At 62.3% G+C, this 23,886-nt stretch overlaps 1 protein-coding gene across 1 annotated transcript; it reads left to right on the top strand.

The window, feature by feature from the left end:
* The first annotated feature begins 3,307 nt into the window (after positions 1-3,307).
* RFLNA (refilin A) lies at positions 3,308-18,515 on the top strand. Its single transcript, XM_058531086.1, is given in 7 exon segments — positions 3,308-3,542; positions 9,010-9,023; positions 16,431-16,541; positions 18,179-18,218; positions 18,220-18,336; positions 18,338-18,385; positions 18,387-18,515. Coding segments are annotated over 7 exon segments (666 nt in total). The 5' UTR covers positions 3,308-3,335.
* Positions 18,516-23,886: the final 5,371 nt, after the last annotated feature.

The raw sequence follows: 23,886 nt of genomic DNA, 5'->3' as shown, positions 1-23,886 counted from the left end.
ATTTCACGATACCCTGGGACCCACTGACGGCCTTCCCCCACGTCCATCCTGGCAGCCTCCAGTCTGGCTTTCTGCTTAGTAGCTGTGTGGCCTCAGGCAAGTCACTTACCCTCTCTGAGCCTCCATGGCTCTATCTGTTCTACTTTAAAATGGAAGTAATACGCATCCATCCGAGTGTCAGGGCAGTTTGCGGGGCTCCAGTGGGAGACAATGCGTGTGCAGAGGCTTTCGTAAGCTGTCTGTGAATGCACAGCCCTACTTTTAGGACCGTCCCCCAGTGCTGCTTGGAACAAGTGGCTCACGGCTCTCAATGAAAAAGCCATTTTTTTACTCTGCGCCCGTCCCCTTAATTCTCTGGCCTTTCCCTCCAAAGTGTTGAGCTCCCCCTTCACAAAGCAGCCTGGGAAAGTGCCCCTGAGGCCGGGGTGCTGGGGGAGCCCCCGGGGCATGGATCACCCGGGGTCACCTTTCTTTCTTCCCCATCATGTGCTCCTGAAAGCAGGCGCCCTCACAAGCTCCCGGATGAACGTGTCCCTTCCCAGGGGTGTGTGTACGGGGTCTCCCCTTCTCTCCAGCACGGGACACACACTCCAGGACCCCTTGTCGGGGTGCCCTAACGCCTCCTTTCTATTCAGTTCTCCTTTCTCTGTCCGGTTCCTCTCTGTCTCCACTCTCCTCTCTCTAATTCAGCTTCAGAAGCTATTTGGAGCAGATCGTTCCTAAAACCTGCCTCAGAACCTCTGCGGAGTCCCCGTCCCAGATGGGTGCAATCCCTGAGCATCACATACTGGTCTCTGCAACCCGCTCTCAGCCCCGGCCCACAGCGCCTGGCCGGAGCACACACTCCGGTCGTGCAAGACCCCCTTCTAGCTCTTCTGGCCTCACATTGCAGAGATTCAAGCCCCCTTTCCCCCCGAGACTGGCCAAGAGACCCCCACCCACCCTCCAGCCCCTGGCTGCAGCTAATTTATGGAGATTTTGGCCTTTCCTACCCTCTTTGACATTTTCAGACCATCTGGCACTGGGAGCAATAGCGGCTTTTACAGTCCCGGCTTTCAGCAGATGGGCAGCCCCGGCCTGCCGCAGTGGGTCCGAAAAGGTCAGAGGTCATGGTCACTGGGGTCAATTGTGTGGGTGGCTCACTGGGGGGTTAACATTTGTAGCTCGGTCCTGTTTTTCCTGCTGCTGGGTGTATACACACCTCCCACGTCATCCACATCAGGGAGTCCATTTCAGGGGAAGCTGTGTGTGGGTGCAGGGAACCTTCCAGAACCCGAGTGGGCATAGTCATGAAGGCGCTCCTGATAAATGTGAGTGGCACAAGGGAGCCCGGGTTAGGGTGAGGCCAGTGAGGCACTCGCCTGGAGCGCAACACTGAAGGAAATGTACCAAATGTGGAAATCACAACAAAGACCATTTTACTGCAATGTTTTCAAGGTCAAACAATACAACAAATTCAAGGTGAACAAAATATCAAAATTTTAAGTGAAGTCAAGATGTCCCTTCAATTGTGCAACCCTGCCCGCCCCCCTTCTCACGGGCCCTGGGTGGAGGCTGCTGCCTGAGCATCTCTGTTCACTTCCCCGTGATAAGAAGTCATCAGTTCCTACCCAAGACCTTTCCCCAGGGCAGCCGGCAGCGGACGCCCTCGAAGCCAGCTCCCTTCCATGGGCCCAAGTGGTGGGCAGTGGAGAGAAGGTGAATCTTAACGTGTTCATGTTCTGGAAGGCACGGCCCCCACTTTAGTCCTAGGACATGATAGCACTTCACCCACCATTTCTGGTCAAGCGGCCCTTTGTTGCCTAAGATTTGAAGCAAACAGAGTCCGTTCTGTTTTTTCTTCAGAATGTTCCAGATATTTAAACCTCTGGTTAATTCTGTTTGGGCAGCAGATTCTCACGTTCTTCCTGGTTGGTATGGAAACGGGCTGCAAATGCACCTGACTGCAGGTCTGTCCGTGTTCCCCTGGCATCTCAGGGAGCTGCCCCGCCCTTCCGCCTGGTCCTGGCAGGCACCTCACTCTCTCTACGGCAGCACCGTCGTCCTGGCTGTCCCCTCCAGCACTGCTTGGCTGTTCAGGTCTCATCTTAAAATGTCACCTCCTCCGAGTTGCCTTCCCTGAATACCCGAGCCATAAACTGTCCCTCCGATTATTCTTGGTGGCAGCACCCTGTTGATTTTCTCCCTTAAACTCACAGCGTTTGCTTTCTGGAGTGCTCGCGGCCCCCTCATCAGACCCACACATCAGACCGGGCGCCCCAGGGCCCGGCTGTCTTACTTCTGGAAGGTTCTGAGGTCTGGCCCAGGGCTGGGGGCACAGTGGGGGCCTGATCAATCTTGAGCCAGTGAACACGCTTTCAAGTGGTGGCCTCAGTTTAGAGGGTCTGAAGAGCAGACCCCGGCAAACCAAACTAGTGTATCCCGTCCACATGTTCAGAATGGAAGGCTGGATCATCTAGGGTGGTGCTGGGGTGTCTGTGTGGGTGGGTGGGTGGGAGCTGGAAATGCAAGGCCCCACTCGTTAGCCATGTGATCAGAAAGCAGCGCCATTTCCACCCAACGCTTTCCACGCCGAGGCCCAAAGCCTCGGCCTCGTAAACGGATAATCGGCAATGGAGACACAAGTACCCAGGCCCGCAGTGGGCGCTCTAGAACATAACAGAGGGGCGCGCATTCCCGCTGTACAGAGAGGCGCTAAGAACAGGTCATGAAGCCTCCTGAGCATGTAAACGTCCTGTGTGCCCCCCCACCCCCGCGCCGCCCCCATTGTGAGTTACAGATCTGCAACAGAGGGGTCTGCAGATTCTTTCATTGGGACTTCAGTGAGATGGAGAAAACCTGGAGTGGCCAAATCACACATTATTATTCCCACTTCTATTACTTGGGGTGACTGGGGACCCCACAAGCGCCCCCTTGGGTGTTTATTCGGGGGGAGGGGCACGTGGAAACCCCTCCTCCGGGCGGGCGGGCGGAGGCGCGGACCCGGCCGTGGCCCACCGCGCAGGCCGGGCCGGGTGGCCGGGGGAGGGACGGGAGGGGGGGAGGCGGCGCCTAGAAAAGGAGGCGCGGGCCGGGAAGGTGCGGAGAGGCCGGCCAGCAGCGAGCGCGGAGGCGGGCGGCGGCGAGCGGGCGAGGGGCCGGCGGGGCAGCGCGATCGCGCCGGGGGGGCCGGGGAGCCGGGGCGCGGGGGGCGCCGGGCCTGACGCGCCGCCTCCCGGCTCTGCCCGCAGGTCCCGGGCGCGCCGCCCTCGGCCCGCCGCCGCCGCCCCGGGCCCCGGAGCGCGGTGGAGGAGCCCCCCGAGGAGCCGGGGGCCCGCGCCCCGCGCCCCCCAGACATGGTGGGCCACCTGCATCTGCAGGGCATGGAGGAGAGCCTCAAGGAGAAGAGCCGGGAGGGCCTGCTGGACAGCCCCGACTCCGGGCTGCCCCCCAGCCCCAGCCCCAGCCCGCCCTTCTACTCCCTGGCGCCTGGCATCCTCGACGCCCGCGCGGGGGGCGCCGGCGCGTCCTCGGAGCCCCCCGGACCCGGCGAGGCCAGAGCGGTGAGCACGCGCCTCGCGCAGAAGGGGCCGGGGCCCGCGGGTGGGGCCGGGGCTGCGCTCGCCGCGCCCCCAGGACCGGGTCCCCCTCCCCAGCCGAGAAGGTGGCCCAGTGACAGCCGCGCTCCCCAGGCGGCGCCCGGGCGCGTGGGCGGGTGGCCTGGCCCGGGACCTGCAGACGTCTCCCTGGCGGTGGCCGGCTCCACGGACTGATTCCTCTGACTGCCGGCACTAACAGGGCGGGGAGGACCGTGTCCGAAATTCCCCAGGAACTGGCTCCTTCACTAGATGGGCTTGAGCCGCGGCCGCGGCGTGCAGACGCCGTACCCAGGGCCCTCACGCATCCCGACCCCGTTCCCTGTTTACTGTTCCCGGCGCTGCCAACGTGAAAGGCTTTCTTTTTTTTTTAACCAAACCCAGACAGGAACCCTTCCTTCCCGGGATGTTGAGGGGTGTTGACGTGGAGCTGAGGCGGTGCCTGGGGGCGGCTGGAACCCCAGGTCAGGGGACTCTAGGGTTTTGGCTCCTGCCAGACTTAGTGGGGTCTCCAGGTGGCCCCCTGGGGGGGGCACTCAGCTTGGCCACACGTCCCTGGTGGCGGGAGCAAGGCAGGCAGATCCGGCGCCCATCCGACTCTACGAAAGGACAAGTGAGCTAGGGGGCTGCTGGCAATCCTGCGGCATTGCCCAGTCGGTCGCCGCCCGCTCTCTGCACGCGTCCTCACGTCTCTGCCGAGTGTATGCACTGGCTCCACTCCAGCCCCACTCCCCTCTTCTGGGGCCCCAGGGATGCTCGCCAGGTACCTCACAGGGCAGTGCGAACCTCCCCCTCCCCCCAGGCAGCAGGAAGGAATGGTCCCATTGCCCCAAACCTAATGACAAGAATTTCACTTGTGCCTTCCTTGCTCCTTAGCCCAGTGGGTCCCAAACCTGGCTGGGCATTGGAATCTCTTGGACATCTTTAAAAAACACCTATGCCCGCCTGGCACCCTCATCTAATTGGTGTGGGCTGCGACCTGGGCGTCAGGACATTTAAAACTTCCCCATGGGATTCTAATGTGCAGGCGAAGTTTGGGAAGCACTATCTTAGACCAAAATCATGCGGTGAACTTGAACTTTGGTTTCTTTTTGGGGACTGGGGCGGGGAGGGGCGTTGAGGACTTCCCAGGGTTGACAGAGGTGACCGGGGCTGTTTGCAGTGAAATTGATCCTGCCGTCTGCCGGGGCCGGCTCGCCTCCGGGAGCGTCCCAGACTTGGCACTGTCTCGAGGAGGGTATTTGGCTGCTCACGTTGGGAAGAGATCCCTGTGCTGTCTCACCCAATGGAGCCCAGAGAAAGGGACAGGGAACCAGTCTTCCCCTCTATTCTTTGGATGACCCAGAATCCTCCTGAAAGAGGGTTTTCTGGGTGCTTTCTCTGCCAGCCGGGCCAGCCAGGGGCAGGCGCAAGGACAGTGTGCCTGACTTACTTGTCTTGGCTGTTGTAGCTGATTTTACTTTTTCCCTTCCTCGCTCACTGGATGCCAGGTATGGAACTGCTCTGTCTCTGATGTTTCAGTTTGGCCTGAAGGCAAAACCTGGGCCAATTCTTCACGGGTAGTAATGGCTGGTGTTCAGATAGCCCTTACCCAGGCCAGGCACGGTCCCGAGCCCTTTTCTTACATCAGCTCATTTAATTTCCCCAACATTCCCCTGCAGTGTGCACTCTGATTACCCCATTTTCCGGAGCGGCAAGCTGAGGCGCAGACGTTAGTGACTTGCCCCTGGTCGCCCAGCAGCTAAGCGGCCGTGCTGTGGACAGGACCTGGGGACCTGGCTCCAGAATCTCTGCCCTTAAACCTGATGTAGCCCACATTTCTCTGTGTCCCTGATTGCTACCTGGGTGGGTCCTTTTTGTAAGTAAAAAGCAAAACGTTGGGGCCGGCCCCGTGGCGTAGTGGTTGGGTTCGTGCGCTCCGCTTAGGTGGCCCGGGGTTCAAAGGTTCGGATCCCAGACGCAGACCTACACACCGCTCATCAAGCCATGCTGTGGCGGCGTCCCACATATAAAGTGGAGGAAGATGGGCACAGGTGTTAGCCCAGGGCCAGTCTTCCTCAGCAAAAAAACAACAAAACAACAACAAATGCCTGTGAACCTGTGGGATTTTGAGATGCTGCTTTTAATGAAAAGAGAGGAAGTGGTTTCCAGGGCAGCCTCTTCCCAGCCCTGGGGTCTGCAGCTGGGGCCCTGCCCACCTCACCTCTTACTGTCGCCCGGGGCGCCCCCCTCCCGGTTAACTCCTGGTAGACGTTGCTAACCTGGGCTTGAACAGCACCCTGCTCGCTGACGACTCCCTGAGAACGCTTTCCAGGCGGCGATCTTGCACGTCTCAGGGGAGAGGGACAGAAAGCTGTCCTGCGTCTTGGAGCCGATGGTTTCAAATGCCCGAGAAGAGGCTGGGGGCAGGCGCGGCGTCCTGCGGCGTCCCCTCCACGCCGTGTCAGACCATGTGGGTCTGGGTTTTGGCCTGCTCTGCACAGGGTGTAGGTATCTGTGTTCTGACGCCCCGTTCCTGCACTGCCTTCCAGGTCAGAGTCGGGGGCACATGTCCCAGCCAGGTGGTGAGCTACACTGCTGTCCCCAAGCCCAGGTGCCAAGGTCCTCGCTGGCTTGTCACCCTGTTCATTATGCTCATGCTTCACTTCATCAGGGAGGTCCCGTTTTCTCCACTTTGTTTTAATAGCTGGGCTTACCTCCTGGACGATACCCCCATTGATGTGGGGTGTCTGGCTGGCTGTGAGACTGCCCCCCAAGACGTAAAAGGCATTGGGACCAGGCGGGGTGTGAAGGAACCCCACCCCAGCTTGACCATAGGTTTTCTTGCTCACTCTTTGGAGCAAAGATAGTAATGTTCCTGGTGATTCCCAAGCGAGATGAGGGTCTGGGCGTCAGTCATTCGTCCCACCAGCACTTACTGATTTAGACTGTGGGTGTCACAGCAGCGAACACAACATTCAAGGTCCTTGACCTTGTGGAACTGGCATTCTAGTGGGAGAAGCAGAGTCACCAACTTAAATAGGTGACACAGCACCAGGTGGATTGATAAGTGCCCTTAAGACAAAAAGCTGGTGAGGGTGGAACTACTGTAGACAGGGCAGTCAGGGAAGGGACATTGACTAGAACCAGAAAACAAGGAGCGAGTGGACTTTATGGTTACAAGGCTGAAGTGTGCCAGTCAAAGAGAATGGCATGTGCAAAGATCCTGGGGCAGGAACAAGGTGGGCATGTTCGAGGAGCAGCAAGGAGGCAGCGGAGGCCAGAGCAGGAGCTTATAGGCTGAGCTGAGGCCAGAAAGTAAAATTCCATTTGGTCTCGTGAAATGTACTTGTGACTGTTTTATTTGTATTTTTTAAAAGACATCATGAGCTCCCACGCCCCCCAAATTAGAAACCCGAATCAGAGACCCAACTGAGAGAGATGCCTGGGAGGAACGGCAGCCGCGTGGGGCTTGTCCGCGCACACGGTGGGGCCCTGCTCTCCTGCAGGATGCCGGCACGGCCAGGCTGCCTGCTGGGCCGGGAGGGGTCTGCCTGTCAGCTGCATTCCTCCCATAAGTATTTAGGCCAGGCCGGGCGAGGGCTACAGCCATGAACAAGACAGACGCGGTCTGTGCCGCCTACGAGCTCCGGGTCCCGGACGGTCAGCTCCAGGTTGCGGGGACACCTGATGGCCTTCCTCCGTCCTCCCAGTCCTACCCGGCCGAGCTGTGGGACTTGGGGGGTATCGTGAGGAGAGGGGTCACGCTCCCAGGAAGGATGAGTGGTGGGTGTGGCAGACGCCTGTCTCCCCACGTTAACGTGGGCGGTTCTGGGAACTAAAGCCCTGTCCCATCTCGCTGGCCTCGGGGAGCCCACAGGCGGCATTTGGGATCTAAGTTGTGTCTCTGGGTGCATGTTGGAGAGAACGGGGGGCAGGGAGGATGTGGCAGATGAAGGACTCAGCCCACTGTGGAGTGGTGGCAGGAGGTGACATCCGAGCCATCCCCCCTCGGATGTGGAGAGGGGTCTCCAGCAGCTGGTGGCCTGTGCTCTGTTGTGCCTTGCTCCTGTCACCCCGTGCGATCTCCCGGGGTCTGTTTGTCCGTTGAGTATGTTTCCGAGTGGCACACTTGAGAATTCCCCTAAGGATGAGGTGCTGGTTCCCTGGACCCAGATTCCAAGGGAAGCCCAGTGGCCAGGTCTAGGTAGAATTGGTGAGGGGAGCGAGTTGTCTTTGCCCCATCCTTGAACATCTCCCGGGGCTCACCCACGGTCACAGCTGTGTCTTGGGATCTTGGCTGTCACCAAGCCCAGGGACTCTTGGATTTCCCCATTTCCCTGGTTGTGGTCTGTGACGGCGAAACCAAGGATGAGGGAGGAGAGCGAAGGGAGTTAGGGACTTTGGGAGTTAGTGCCCGGGATTGGGAAGGATGGAGGGACGGACGGATGGACAATGGATGGGTGGATGGACGGACAGATGGATGGATGGATGGTGAATGAACGCATGGACAGAAGGATAGATGGATGGATGGACGGACAGATAGACAGACTGAGGAGACAGGGGTCAGCCCCCGCCCCTTGCAGGCTCACAGGTGTGTCACAGGTGGAAGAGAGCCAGGTGTGTCGGGCCGGGGGGAGGAGCCCGACAGATGGAAGGCGGTGAGGAGGGTGGGGGGAGCTGCCCCCAGAAACACTGGCGCCTCCTTTCAGCCCGATCTGCTTCATCCTGGACGAATCGGCCTCCAGCGGAAATTCAGCGAAGTCTCTGCCAGCCCCGCGTCTCTGTGGAAGGCTGGCCTGTGTGTAGCTTTCACGTGAAAAGAAGACAGATAGGCCCACGCCCGTCCAGGTGCTGGGGAGCGGGGAGCAGGCGGGAGCCGCCTTCCTGGGGAAACCGCCGCGGGGCGGGGACTGACGGCGACTCTGCTGGGGCGGGCGGGTGGGTCTGCCCTTTGTAGCCTGACCGTCCGGCTGAGGGGGTGCGGGAGGGACGTGGAGGCCCGCAGGCTGAGATCAAGGGGCCGGCAGGGCCACGCCCTCCGAAGGCTGTCCGGGAGAACCCGTCCCCTGCGCCGGCTTCTGTGCGTGCAGCTGCACGGCTCCGCCCCTGCCTGCGCCTGCACGTGGCCCCCTCCCCTCTGACTGTGTCCTGGGTCGTTTCCCTCTTCTTATAATAAGGACACTCGCCATATGGAATTGAGCCCACCCCGCTGCAGCCTGACCGTGTCTTCACTTGATCACGTCTGCAAAGACGGTGTTTCCAAACAGGGTCCCGTTCACAGGTCCCGGGGTGAGGACGTGAACACATCTTTGTGGGGGTCACACACCAGCGCACCGCCACCCTGCTCACTTGGTCCGTCCGGCCGCCCGTCCCGGGGAGCAGGCCTGTCCTGGAGCCGGCCTCCAACCGTGACGTTGGCGCGTGCTCACGTTCCCTGCTTTGGGTGTCAGAGCCTGGTCCTGCTCCGTTCCGCGTCTCCTGGGCTCCCCAGCGCGCCCCGTGCAGCTCCTCTGTCGTGCCGTGTGGGGGAGGGCAGTGAGCCCTTAGGAGCCCCCCCCCACCCCAGGGTTTGCCGCCAACACGCAAGGCCTTTCATAAGGAGGATGAGAATTCTTGGGGCTTAAACGTCCCCTCCTTGGATCACTTTCCTCATGGGTGAAGGTCACGGTCAACCTCAGCCCAGCATGTGAGCTTTTGGTCTCAAATCCCAAACACGCTGAGGATAATCGAGTTTAATTCTAATCTCAACACAAGCCATCACTGGCCAGTGAGGTCAGCGGCCTCTAGAAAGGCCGCTTTAGCCCCTGCCAAGGCTCCCTATGGCCTCTCCCGCACGCCCGTGTGGGTCTTCCTGAGGTCTTGCTCTCTCCAGGAGCAGCAATGGAGGGTCCCTGACTGAATGGCAAGTTCACGGTTCCGTGGGCCACGTGTGGCTTCCGCCACATCCCTCGCCGTGGCAGCTGTGGGCCACCGTGCGTCACCCAGGCTGGGCACAAACACCGCTGTGCCGTCTCTGCATGTCCCTGGCAGCCAGGCCGGGACCCGGGTCAGGCTGGGCCGTCACCGCGTGGCACGGAGCGCTCGGGAAGGAGCGCTTATCTTCCGTGCCGTCCTGTGGGCCGGGCCCTGTCCCGCAGCCAGCAAGGGGCGCGCGCCAGAGCGCCCATGTGTATTTTTACTTCCACCGTCAAGCGTTCATCCTCGTCCTGGCGGCTCCCGGGGCGGGCACATGAATCACGCGGCGAGGCGGGCGGGGCCTGGCGGGCAGAGGGCGGCCCGCGGCCAGCTGTCCTCTGGATCCTGCTCCCTCGGAAGCTGCCCCTAGTCCCCACGCACACACCCCTGCCTGCCCGGGAGACCAGGGAGCCGGCCCGGCCCCCAGGCTAGAGCGGGGCTCTCCCCAGCCCCCAGGAGGAGCTGGGGGCCAGAGGCTGGACCAGCCTGGCCATCCCAGGTGGGGAGCGTGGCGTCTGGGAGACTGGGGGTCTGGCTTTCAGCTCTCAGCTCTCTGCGCCCGGACTCATTGTCCTTCCCCGGCCCCTGCGTCGCAGAGCTGCGAGAGGACCCGGGCCCCCAGGACACTGCCCAGCCTGTGTCTCGGGCCTCCCTGACGAGCCCCCAGCCCCTCGGGGTGGGCCTCCCAAATGGCACAGCCTCATTTTACAGACAAGCAAACTGAGGCCCAGTGAGCAGGCGGCTGAGGGTCTCTCAGTGGTTCTCTTTAGGGTGACACAAGACCTGGGCCTTTGGGGACCTGAGCCGGGGCGTGGCCACCCTGGGGGGGTGGAGGGGCAGCGGGCCTGCCCGGGGGCTTCCTTCGCTCCAGGTGGGCCCGGGACCAGTGGAGCAGGTGCAGCGGCGGCGGGTGCCGGGTGTGCGAGCCCGCCCTGCACACCCCTCCCCGGCCCGCCCCCGCCCTGGCGGCTCCCACTGGAATGTGACCGAGTCTTGGAGGAGTGTCCCGTGGCTGGAAAGTCATCTTTCCCGGGGCCAGCGGCGTGCCTTCCTGGCTGTGAGAGGCACTCTCCTCACCCGGCTCCAGGCTGGCTGCGATCCTGGGGCCTGCCCTGCCCTGCCCTATTGGTGTTCAAAGAACCCGCAGCCAGGACTCTGCTGGGAGCTTCCGGCCGCCCACGGGGAGGCCAGGGGCCGCGGCTGCCACCGTCGTCCCTCGCGTCCGTCCCTGAGCCCTGCGGGGGCGGCCTTGGCGCAGCTTCCGGAGCTGTCTCGCCATCCCCGCCCGTTGGATGCCAGCCCGCACCTCGGTTCTCGCCGGCTTGTCGTATCTCTGGGGCGATGCTGCCAGCTGGGCGGAGTTTCGATGTTTTTCCACTGGGGCCCCTTGGAAAAGCGTGCCCAGAGCTCCGGCTTCCCGGCCCAGCCCGTGAAGTGAGCCTTGTCTCCCCTTCTGGCAGCCGGTCAGGCAGCGAGATCTGCCGGGATGGGGCTGCTCCACGTCGGGTGAAGGTCCACTCACGGCGGCCTCTGGGGTCTGGCGGTCTCTCTGTCCCGGGTGGACCCAGGATGGGAGTGATGCTCAGCTCTGTGACAGCACCGAAGGCTTTGCCTCTCAGAGACGTCCTCCTGCTGTGAGCTTCGGCGTTACTCTTTCTTGGGAAGGAGGGGGTGGTTCAAACCGGCAGCAGCAGCCTGCCCATCTCCCCCTCCAGCCCGTCCACCCTTCTGGACAGGAGAAACGCCTCCAGAACCCTTAGCTTTCACATTCACAGCCCCTCACATGCCTGCGTCATCCTTTTTCTGCGTCAGTGGCCACATGTCACCCCCTCCTGAACAAGAAGAGCCCAGGGAGGCACTGTGCCTCAACCTGACTGTGCAGGGTCCAGCACACAGTAGGTGCTCAGGTGTCCAGCGCACAGTGGGTGCTCTGCAAACACCTGCACACATTGGGAAAATGCCGTGCTTCAAAGAGTGTGTTTTGGGGAGAGAGTGCTGTTTCTATAAACGTCAAGTCATGGAGTTCTGCAGCTGGGGTCAGTGTTGACCTAACCAGGTGTGCCACGGAAGGTGCTGGAAGCATGTGAATCTCATCACTGCTTTTTTTTTTTTTTTAATTCAGTCTCCTGAAATGATGTGTGTTTGCTTCTGGAAGGTGAGAGCAGTGTTATTTCAGGGTTCGAAAGGGAGTGGATTGTACCTCTCTCCAGGGAGGACCACCCCAGGCCTTCGTGCAAAGGTGGACTCGGAACACAGGCCACCTTTTGCCCCACACTGCCTGTGCCGGGCGCTGTCCTGCACACTCATGCACTGTGACCCAGTCAGGCCTGCTGCATCCCGAGAGGCGGGTGCTGCTGTCGCCCCATCTCAGACACCAGGAGGCCGTGGTCCCCACAGGGGGTCATTCGCCATGGGTCACATGGTATGTTAGCTTCTGATTGCTGCTGTGACAAATGACCACACACGTGGTGGCTTAAAACAACACAAGTTGATTACCTTATAGTTGCAAAAGTCGGAAGTCCAAAATGGATCTTATGGGCTAAAATCAAGGCTTTTGGCGAGGCTGTGCTCTTTTCTGGAAGTTCTCGGGGAGAATCCTTGCCTGTTCCGCCTGCTAGAGGCCGCCTGATTTCCTTGGCTCGTGGCCCCTTCTCTGTCCTTAGGTAGCATCTTTACTCCCTGACTCTGACCTGCTGCCCCCCTCTTATAAGGACTCTTGTGACGACATCAGCCCACCTGATAATCCAGGGTCACCTCCCATCTCAAGACCTTTAACCACATCTGCAAGGCCCTTTGCCACTTCACGTCCCATATTCACAGGCTCTGGGATTAGCATATGGGCGTCTTTGGGGCCGCTGTTCCACCAGCCACGCCCAGGCAGGGGGCAGCACTGGCCCCTTTGTGGACCACGAGCTCCGTGTAGATGCCAGAGAAAGACAGGGCCACCTCGAGGACAGCTGCTAGGGGCTTTGGGGGACCTCCTCCATCCCCAAGCTTTGTGTCCTTTCTCCCTGTGGGCCTTGGCCCTTGTTCTGGGGACACCGTGATGGGCCAGGGAGAGGGCTGTTGGTGACCCTGTCCACAGGCTGATACCAGCCTTGGAGACGGCCGTGGGCCTGGGACTCACAGGTCGGTGGGGGCTGCTTTGCGCCTGTGAGGTCTCACCTCTGGACAGCGCAGGGTCTGCGAGAGGCCGGGCCCTGGGGCTAGTGACGTCGTCAGTCCTGAACCTTAGGGAGCTCGTGATCGGGGGGTGACAGACACAAAGAGGTCGCAGCAGCAGAGGCCAGCAGATGGGAGCTGCAGGGACCCCGTGGAGGAGGCGGGAGACGGAGCTGATGCCTGAGTTGAGTCACACTGGACCAGTGGGAAGGAGCCAGAAGGACATTTGCGGTCAGGGAACAGCATGAGCAGAGAAGACACAGAGGCAGCCCCGGGCACGTGAGGGCGAGCCTGCTCTGAGCGGGCGACAGGGGGCGGGTCCCGGCCTGCGGTGCCGACCCCGTGGACGTGAGAGGAGCAGCCGTGGGTGAGGGCACCGACTCCAGCCGGACCGTCAGGGTTGAACCCCGGCTCTGCCTCTTCCCGGTTGTGAGGCCTTGGGCAACTTTTAGCCGCTCTGGGCCTCAGTTTCTGCATCTGTGAAATGGGGATGCTGATGCAGCTCCTCCCACGGTTGGACAAGGATGGAAGGAGAGACCCGTGCAGTTAGAGCCAGCAGCAGCCGCCGCTGTGGTTTGTCCTCATCCAGGCAAGGACAGGGGCCTGGTGGGAGGGGACAGATGTAGGAAATCTCCAGTCGGCACACCGGCAGGACTTGGTCTGAGTCTACGATTCCCCTGGGGAATCCCCTCGTCCGGCCTGGGGGTGGGGGCTGGCCTGCAGGCTGACCCCTCACTCCTGTGTGCTCGGACCCCTGAAAATAAGGAAGACGAATGTCCCTCAGAACAGCGTAGACCAACAGAACCTTCTGCCATGGTGGGAATGTTCTAGATCTGCACTGACCAGTGCTGTAGCCACTACTGCATGTGGCTACTGAGCACTTGAAATGTGGCCCGTGTGACTGCAGAACTGAGTTTTTCATTTGCTTAATTTTAATTAATTAAACTGAAATTACCCCTTGTGGCTGGTGGCGCCCATGCTGGACCATGCAGCCCCAAGCAGCGTCCCCAGGGCGTGGGGGGCCTGGAAAGACCCCCTCTGAAAGGTGAGATATATGAGTGTGTTTTACCTACAACCCCACGACTGCAGGGACAGGCTTTCTAGGACGAGGCTGAGAGAGGGGTTGAAGCACAAAGGAAGATGAGTTGATTTTAAACATTAAGTGAATTCAGTGTAGACGGAAAGTAGACACAGCAAGACCTGTGAGGGGGGACGGTGACTCAGTGATGCTCGGGGACTTCGGCCTTCGTCTGTGTCCTGTGGGTCTGACGTGTCTGGCTCGTGGAGCTGCGGAGGCGGGGCAGAGGGGGCGCTGGTGTCCGGGGTGCTGTCTGGGGCTGAGGTGGCCTGGCACCTAGCAGGGCTTGGTTTCAGGCCCTGTGGACCACGGTTAATTCCTCTTCATCCTTCAGATCACATCTCAATGTCACCTCCATAGGAAGCCCTCCTTGATTTCCTGATGGCCAGCCCCCTCTCAGGGCCCTGGCAGCCCCACAGTCTCAGCCCTCACCACAGTGGAATTTTTGTCCACTCGTGGGGTGATTTGGGAGACTGGGGGAGGATTCAGGCGGTAGGCTCCACGGGCGCGAGGAGACCACCGTCTGTTCACCGTGGTAACCACTGTTGGTAACCACAGTTGGACCCCCAGTGCTGGCACATAGGCGCCCAGTAAGCGAGTTGAATGAGAGACCCACAGCTGTGTCCCCTGGGCTCCCTGAGCACTTGGTGGGGGTGCGTGTAGTGACGGCAGAGGCAGGGCGGCGGGAGGCCTCTCGAGGGACAACCGCTCTGCCAGTGTGGGCTGGTTCCCCTAGTGATGCTGGGTGACACACAGCCCTGATGGCAGTGGTGTCACACCCACAGCAGGGGTTCCCCTCCGGCTCTCACCTGTTCTTCATGGGTTGACCACGTGGAGGTCATGTGGAGGCCCGGGGGGTCCTGCCCTTCGGAGGAGGGAGGCTCTGAGGCTGGCGAAGTAGCCGCCGTCTTGAATGATGCATTAGAAGGACGAGGGAGCTCTGGAGGGTCTCAGCCGGGCGGTGACATCCTCGGCCCGGAGGTGAGAGGTGTCACAGGCAGAACTGGCCGTGGGCCCCTCCCCCCGGGACGGGGACGCGGCTCCCAGCGCGTGGGTGCGAGGCAGAAGCTGGACCAGCTGACGATGGGTTGGCGGGAGGAGCCCGCGCTGGCCACACTGGAAGTGAGACACAGAGACCAGGGCCGGGGTGCAGGCGTGGGAGTAGCCGGGTCATCACGTTTCTGACCAGAGGATCGGGGTGAATTATGGGGTGTAGCCGCAGCGGAGCCCCGAGGAGTCTGCCGGACGGCGACCCAGAAGGTCTTAGAGGGCGCGGCTCCTGCCCGTCAGGCGTCAGGTCTCTGCTGCAAAGCGCCCTCTTTTCTGGGCCCTCCTGTGGGCTGAGTGTCACTGCAGGACACTCCAGTGACAGAGGGAGGTTTCCTGGGACATGGCGGAGGGGAGAAGAGGCCCGCGGGGCCGAGTCTGGGCTGGAGAGCACTTCAGGGGAGGAGCGGGGGCCAGAGGGGACGAGGAGTGCGGGCACTTCCCCACGGCGGCTAGGGGCTGCCGCAGGGGCCGGGGTCTGTACCTGTGGCATCAGTGCGGGGCCGACAGGCGGTGGGCTGAGCTGGGGGGTGGACCACAGGGCGGGGGCTCAGGCTACTTCCTGAGGGGAGAACTGGGGGGCCGTGGTCCCTGACTGTCTTTGTCACCACAGGGTGTGGAACTCTCGGGGACTAGAGAAAGAACTGGCCAGCAGCTGGGCTGCGGGGACAGACCTGGGAGGGGAGCAGGTGGCACTCTCTTTGTGTATATCTGAAGGGCTCTTCTTTGAGGGAGCGATGGACGGCTCCTTCACCGTGGTATTCTTTTGTCCCACCTTGCCACATTCTTCCAGTTGCAAGTGACAGAAAGGTAGCTCAAGTTGTTTTGAGCCGCAAAATGGATTTGCTGTCCTCACAACTGAAGATTGGCTTCAGGCATGGCTTGATCCAGGCATTCAAACAATGTTGGCAAGACTTGATCTTCCACCAACCATCCCCACATGCTTAGCCACCTCAGGGTGGCTTCCTCACAACTCCCACAGAAAAACCTGGCAGGGCCTCATCGGCCCAACTTGGGTCACAGGCCCTGCCTAAACCGATCCTTGTCCTCAGGGAGATGAAGAGGTGGATGCTGGGGAGGCAAAACCCAGTGCCACACCTCCTTCCGGAGGACGTTCACACCTGCGTCCCTCTCCCTGGCGGATGTGTCACAGACACAGAGGTAGCAGGAGCCTCCACCCTCTGGGGGCTGCCCCCGCACCTTGGGCTGCACCGAGAAGGCCCAGGACCCTTTCCTAGGATGAATGCAGTTTCCAGCCCTCGAAGAGCCCTGGCGTCGTGCATCACCGAGGGGGCAACTTGTGAGGCTTGGGCTCGTGTTCCCCAAGAGGGGTCCCAGTTCTTCAGGGCTCTGAGCCTGGCTCTGGGGGCTTGGTGTAGGCTGGGGTCGTCGTGAGAGACCATTACCCCATCCTCTTATTGGGGGACTGGTGGGCAGGCTGGTGGGTGGGGAGGCAGGTGGGTGGCCCACAGAGGGACACTGGGGTGGGCTTCTTAATGGACCCCACCAAGCAGGCGACCAGACCAAGCCAGGGCTGGAAGGGTGTGGGCTGCCCTCTTGTGCCCAGTGGGGAGCTGAGGCCGCAGTGGCCCAAGGACTGTGTAACCCCGTGTCCGTGTCTCGCCCCGCAGCCCCCGTCCCTCCCCCTGAATCCCCCCGGCGCTGGAGATGCGGCCCCGGATGCTACCGGTGTTCTTTGGGGAGAGCATTGAGTTGAACCCAGAACCCACACAGGAGATCCGGTGAGTGGGGGTGCTGGGCTGGGGGGTGGGGGGGCTGGTCCTGACCCCCCGCAGGGTAGGGGAGGCTGGGCCTGGGGCGCAGCAGGCCCCCCTCCCTCCAGGCAGCCCCTCTGGGCCGCTGCCCCCCCCAAGGAGGCCTGGCGTGTCTTAGCCGGAGATGAATGGATGCTCCGACCCCAGGGGCCTTCTCTGTCCCCAGGCCCAGGTCTGCATTCGGCCAGTCCCCATCCGACCTTCCACCCCACCCTGGCTGAATTTTACTTTAAATCCCGCCGCCCAGCAAGTGTGGGAAATGACCAGCATCACGGCTCACAGCCCCGTGCCGCCGCCCTCCGGTCCTGCCGGGTTTCAGTATCCGTGACCCGACCCGGGCACCTCGGGACCGCTTCCCAGCCCATGTTTCCCCGGTGTCGCGTGAACACTGAGTTGCTCCGTGGTCCACGTGACTGTGATGTGTCCCCTCTGTCCCCCGAGGAGTGGTGGCACTGCACGTGTGTTAGGCGCCCTCCCGCGTGTGGGACAGCCCGGGTGGCGTCTGGACTTCTGAGTTAGGTGACCCTACCAGGAGCTTCCTCAGGGCCCTGGGGGTCAGGCTTACAGAGGGTGGAGGCCAGGGCCCGTGGGTCTCACCCGCATGTCCACAGGGTCTGGACATGGCGTTGTCCATGTCAGCCTGGGCCAGCAGGGGTGTGAGACCACAGCCTCCTGCCCCTCCGGCGCAGGATATGGTCCCTGGGGACCGACGGGTCCACTTTAAGTGTTTTCTTCCCAAACAGCCTTCATTTTTAGTTTTTAAAATGGGAACAAAAATTAGATTACTGGCGGCCCAGCGAGGGTGGACGAGGGCTGCCCTGACTCTTGGGACCTCACGCCCCTTGGCAGACCGCTCGTCTGTGGGGACGTGAGGGAACAAGACTGTAACCTCCCCACCCTGCCCGAGCTTCTGCCTCCAGGCTGATTTTCTGGAACTGGGGACCCTGGGCGGTTGGTCACCTGTCAGGCGCTCACTCGCTCACTCATCGCGGGGTGCTGAGAGTACTTCCGGGAAGCCCATTTTACACAATTTCAAACTCCTCACACTCTGCAGGCAGAGTGTGAGGCGCCCCCGGGTCCCCGTCAACAGAGCCCCTGGTTCTGTACACTTCGCCTCATTCGCTTGAACATCCGCCTGCTCTTTCTACGTGGGTGACGTTTTTTCTGAACCTTTTGAGAGGAGGCTGGTGGCCTCCTGACCTTTAACCCCTAAGTACTCCTGTGTCCTTGCTAAGAACAGGGCCACCCTCTCAGGTGATGGCAGTACGGTTGCCCAAATCGGGAGGGCTGCTGTTGAAACCTCACCATCTAGTCCACACGCAGAGCCCATGGCGTCCGGTGTCCCGGTCCTGCCCTTTCCTGGCGTGTTTTTTCCAGAATCAGGACCCACCCAGGGTCTCGCGCTGCGGGTAGCTGTGGCTCCCTTCAGTCTCCTGGCAGCTGGCACGCCCCGCCAGCTCTGCTTTGACCTTTTGACCTCGACCTTAGGGAAGAGCCGGGCCTTCTGTTGAAGGGTTGTGCCCGGGCCACCCCGGGGTCTCCCCAGACGGCGGCGGGTGGGACCCCGGGCGCCCCCTGGGCTCACGCCTCCTCCCCCTCCCCAGCTGCAGCTCCGAGGTCACGTTCGCCTCGGACAGGCGCTTCCCGGGACAAGGTCTTCTACGCGCCGGTGCCCACGGTCACGGCCTACAGCGAGACGGTGGTGGCGGCGCCCAACTGCACGTGGCGCCGCTACCGCAGCCAGCTGACCCTGGAGCCGCGGCCCGCGCGCCCTGCGCTTCCGCAGCACCACCATCATCTTCCCCAAGCGGGGCCCGGAGCTCCTTCCGCACCACCCTGCGCTGCAGCCTGGGCCGGCCCGGCCGCTGGTTCACGGCCAGCGTGCGGCTGCAGCTCTGCCCGCGCCCCGGGCCCTGCCCGCCGGGGCCCGCGCGGCTCTGACGGGGCGGGCCCGCGCCTGGGAGCGGGGGGCAGCCGGGCGCCGGGGGCCCGCGGCAGCTCCTCCAGACCCTGGCACCCCGGCCCCCAGGCGGTGTGAGGGGCAGAGGGGGCCGTCCGGACAGCCGCCGCCCCCGGGCAGGGGGCTTTCCAGAGTGGGCCTTCCCAGTGGGTGCGGCTGGGCGCCGAGAGGCCCAGGCTGAGCGGGGCGGGCGGCAGCCCGGTGGACGCTGAGCGGGGCTGGGGTTGCGCACGGGGTGTGCAGCCTGGAGGAGGCCTGGCCTCAGCGCCAGGGTCCTGGGCCCCGCGTGGGAGATGGAGAGCACCGCCGTCTGAACTGAGGCCTTGGCGCTCCGAGTCCTGAGCCTCGCCCGCAGCGCGCCCCGCTCACCGCTGTCCACGCACCTGCAGGACCCGGACCCTCGGGCTCAGAGCCCGTGCCAGGGAGGCGTTTCAGCTCCCGGAAGTGCCCGCTGCCACCTGCCCAAGGCTCCAAGAGCTGACGGGGGGCGGCCCGCCCTCGCTGGGCCCCGTGACTGCCTGTGATGATGCTCCACGGGGACACGTGTGCCCCGCTCACCTCACACGAGTGCCGTCAGGGGAGGATGAGAGAGACTCGGCTCCCTGGGACGAGCCAGCACGTGTCCAGGGGGGGCAGGGGCACGGTCTGGTGCTGCCCAGACGGTGCCCCAGAAGCCCCCATGTGGCTGTGGAGGTGCCCCCCAGACCTGAATGGACCCAGCGGTAGGGGGCTGCCCTGCCACTCGCCTGTCACCCCGAGACGCGCCAAAGGCTGGGCTTCAGCTCCCTCGTGGGGGTGGGGGGCGACCCTCGAGTCCCGAGAGGCAGGATGGCCGATATACCTTATGTACCGATGTATCCACACAGACGGCGCACGTTCTCTCCAGAGACGCTTCCTCGTTAACAAAGACATAACTTAAGACCCGATTGATGATCTTAATAAAACGTGCAGAGCAAAGAGGCTGCCTCTGTGTTTCTGAGACCCCCGCAGCCCCTGGTGGGGGAGGGGAGGATTGGTGTTCTGGGCCCAGGGTCCCTGGCTCTGCTCGCAGGGGACAGACGTGCTCTGCAGGCCCAGCGCCCTGTGCCCCTCCCCCACAGCCTGCCTCAGTGGGCGCAGCTCACCTGAGAGCTACTTAACAACTGCAGAGGCCCAGGCCCCGCCCCGGGACTCGGGTCTGGGGTGGTTCCAAGGAGGGTCCTGGGAATCTGCATTTTGATGCTTCGCGTGCCAGCATTCCCCACCGACAGCCCCCGAAGCCCACCCGTTCCCCAAGAAGGGCCCTGGCAGCCTCGGCGGAGCAGCGGCCGCGACCCGAGTTACAGCTTGTTTCTCTCCATCCCGTCCATGTCCTTGGAGGGGCCTCCAGGGCCCCGGGTAGTGCGTGCAGTTAGGGAGACACTGAGCAGCCGGGGGACAGTGTCCTCCCCGAGCTGGGGACATGGGGTGTCTTTTGACATAGAGGCTTTTTGCAGGGGACAGATTCTTCCTTCGAAGGGGTGGGTCCCAGGAGTTCGACGGCAGGGTCAGTTGTGGCCTTCTGAGGCCCGAACCTGAGCCTGGCAGTGTGTGAGACAGTGACAATGACGAAGCGCTCCTGGCTCACTCCCGCGGCGCTGGTTGTGCTCCAGGCGCCGGATGAAACACTTCATGTGGTCCCACTCCTTTAGCCCTTACCTGCTGAGACGGGCTGCCCTATCTCCATTTTACAGAGGAGTGGGCAAGGCACAGAGAGGTTAAGTAACGTGCCCAAGGCCACACAGCTGCTGGGGGGCAGGGCCGGCATCTGAGCCAGGAGCCCTGGCGCTCTGACCCACGTGGCCACCTGCTGTGATGGAGCATGACCTCTGACAGGGCGGGGGCCAGGGGTGAAAGCCAGGAGGGCCAGGGCCAAGGACAGGCTTCCGTCACCGGGAGGAAGGATCCTGAGGCCTCGGTTGATCTGTGTGGACAAGCGGACACGACACAGCCTGAGGGCCCCCGAGGGCTCAGCCCGTTCAGGGATTCTGTGCAGACCTGCGTGCTGGGGGTGCCTCGCTGGCACCACGCGAATTCGGCTGCGCCGGCCTGATCTTCAGTCGCAGCCTTGGTCCCATCCCAATGGGAAGGAAGGCTGGGTGGGCTTCCTGACAATTGTGGTGCCCGTGAGTCCAGCAACCTTGGAGGGCCCCTGGGGTCCCCTTCAAGGAAGAACTTTCGAGGCGTGCAGTTACCTGTGGGCCTCCAGCCACAGCCTCCCGGCCCCCGCCAGGCGCTTCCCGGGGCCCAGCCAGGGACGGGCGCGTGGGCCTGGCTCCTCTGTGGGGGGTCTGCCCTGCGGTCCAGCGGGGTGTCAGATCTGCCCCGGGGCCCGGGGCTCGCCCCGCCCAGTCCTGCCTCCTCTCTGCTTAGCTTCGCAGTCGTCACCTCAGGAAGCCGCTTGGCCTCCTGACTCCATCTCAGCGCCTCCTGGGCACCCGGTGACACACGTGCCCCTGAGAGGCGGGCAGGATGGACCGTGCACTTGGTGCGTTCCCAGGGGTCATTTCGACCGTGCGAAGAGCTTCTGCCTTCCCTGATGATGCTGGGACCCCGGCCGCCTCGTACGCAGGGCCTGGGGAGGCCCAACCTGGGAGGAGGAGGAAGTGGGCAGCAGGGACAGCTCCCTGTACGGTCCCCAAGGGCACCCCGGTTTTCCTCTGGAGCAGCTCCTCTGTCCTACGGGAACCCAGGGGACCTGGAGACCGGCAGAAAGAGGGGTCCGTCTCGTCTGGACCCCGTCCCAGCCCTTGGCATTTCCACCCCCCAGTGTCCCCTCTGCCCAGGCTGCAAAAGGCCCTTCCACCTTCTCCCAGCCCCGCACCCCAGATCCACGCGCACTAGCCAGCACCCGGAGGGGCAGACGCCACTCACTAAGCCCCGGGGAGGGGAGACCGACACTGGGGGTGGCCCGGGGGCTGGAGAAGGAGCATGTCACTTAAGTTCTCTAAGCGTCTACACAACGGGCACGCGGTCTTACCCCAGGCTGCCGGGACATGAGAATTCGCGCTCACGAAGCCTCCGCTGCAGCTCACCCAAACTGGACCCTCCCCGGGGGGCGGGGGGCAGGGCGGGTCTTCGGGCTCGGCCCCCAACACCCACCCTGACCCCCTCGCTCAGCTTCTTCCACTGTCACCGGCCAGTTTCTGCTTCACACTCACAGGCCTCAGGTCAACTCGGGGTCCCCCCAACAGGTGCCCCCACCCTCTGGACTGGACGCGGTCCCAGCTCTTCCTCCCGAGCAGGAATGATGGAACCACAGCCCTGGCAGTGGGCATGGACTCGAGCACTAGCGGTGAGGGTGGCCTGGCCGCGCTGTCGGCATTTTACGTGTCATCTTCCCAGTGACCCTGCGAGGTGGCTGGCGAGAAATGCTAATGAGGAAGCCGGGCCGGGCCTAACCCCAGAGGAAGGATGGCCTGTCACGTGTCCCACAGCTAAACCTGGGCCCTCCTCCGCCTCGAGGACAGAACGGCCAGGGAGCCCTCCCCCCAGCTGCCAGCCGTCAGTTTACTCCCCAAATACGCAAATAAGAGTCACCTTTGCCAGGCCACCTGGGGTTTTCCTGCGCTGTCCCTCCTTTCCTCTCAGACCCACGTTTGTCCAAGTTCCTTGCCCACCCCGCCCTCTGACCCCCCTCGGGTGAGGGACCACATCTACCCGACTGAGCTCAACAGTGTGTCTCGGAGCTACTCCTCACAGCAAGATCCTTAGACCATTTTACAGAAGGGGAAACCGAGGCACAGAGGGCTCAGATGACGTGGCTGGGGTCGCACAGCCATTAAGTGGCAGGGTGAGGACGGGACCAGGCGGCTGGTTCCACAGTCTGCCCACTCACTCACACACCACACGGCCCCCGGCCTGCCCCGTGAGTCGTCTGGCCGCCTGCCCCTCCCCGGGGTCAGGGAGCTGTCTAGGCCTTTGCTGCTGTGCCAACCCCGTCCTGGCCCCACCCCAGTCTCCCAGGCCTATTTCTCCCTCACAATCCATCCAGCTCCCTTGCAAGCCTGTTGGCCGCACCGAGTTTAGAAAACCAGCAAATTACCGTATGGGGCATCTGCTTGCTCCTTCTCAGAAACTTCTGGGTCCCCGCACTGACATACGTCCAGTCCCCTGGGCTCCCAGATGTCCCTGGCTGGGTCTCACCTCCCAGTCTGTGCCCACGCAGGGTCCCTCTGCTCAGCCCATCCCTCCTCCAAGAACTGCCACCTCCAGGAGGCCACCCTGATTGCTCCAGCTCAACTGTCACAGTGCCTTGAGGACCAGGCCACTCCTGCCCTCCCTGTGGGGGGCAGCTCTTCAGGCTGGTGGGCCGGGCCTCCTTCTACAGGGCCTCTTGTGCCCTTACTGGAGACCTCCTGGCCCGACAGAAGTGAAGGGGCCAGGTTCTAGGCAAGGGTCTGGCTCCGACCCTGGGCACCACCACCCACGTCAGACACACCTGGGCTGCTTGTTGACAACACAGATTCCCGGGCCCCACCTTGGACCTGGAGAATCATGCATAGGTGGGGCCCGGGAATCTGCATTTTAACCAGCTTCCCAATGTCCTAAGACTCGGGGACATTTGCCAACAACTACCTTTCACTTTAGAAAACGCTTCCTAATTTTCTACTGAATCTGCTCCTCACAGGGTCAGTTCAACTCAGCACAGTCACCAAGGGGGCTCAGTCAACAGCAGGATCAGGAGGGGACAGACAAGCTCTGCCTCGAGGGGTTCTGTCTGGTTTGAGACATGGGAGCTCGTAGTGTGTTTGCTGAGACCCAGAGGAGAGAGAAGATGGGAGGATAATGAGTTCTTAGAGGAGGTAATGCCCCAGCTGGGTTTTGAAGTGTGTGTAGGAGTTTTCCAGCGAGACAGGGGTTGGTGGAACAGCATGGGCCCCCGTTTTAAAGATGGAGCAGTGAGGAAACCGAACAAGATGGGGTGGGATGAACTCTTCGGGAATCGAGGACTGGCGGGGTGCAGCTGGAAGATGGTGGACCCTCTGTGGGCGCCAGGAGACCGTGAGCTCTCCCTGCACCCTGCAAACAACCCTGCGCCGGGTCTGGGCCACCGGCCCCCAGAGAAGACAGAAGGAGGTGTCAAGTGGCGCCAACTCTGACGTTACAGGCACATGTGGGCTGAGACTGTCCTCTCACCCCCACAGCACCTGGGTCTGCCCACGGCTGAGGGAGGTGCCATGGGATCCTGGGGGCACCAGCAGGCGTGGCCAGTCCGTGGTGGTTGTGCGGCCATCACTCCCTGACCCACCCTGGACTCCAGGTGGGGCTGCCCCCCTGCAGTGGGGGGGTGGGCAGGTGGCAGGAGGGAGTCCTCGGCCAGGACAGGGTCCT

Source organism: Diceros bicornis, chromosome 35, assembly GCF_020826845.1.
Source record: "Diceros bicornis minor isolate mBicDic1 chromosome 35, mDicBic1.mat.cur, whole genome shotgun sequence".
In the NCBI taxonomy this organism is placed as follows: Eukaryota; Metazoa; Chordata; class Mammalia; order Perissodactyla; family Rhinocerotidae; genus Diceros; species Diceros bicornis.
This window is presented reverse-complemented; position numbering and strand designations above follow the sequence as displayed.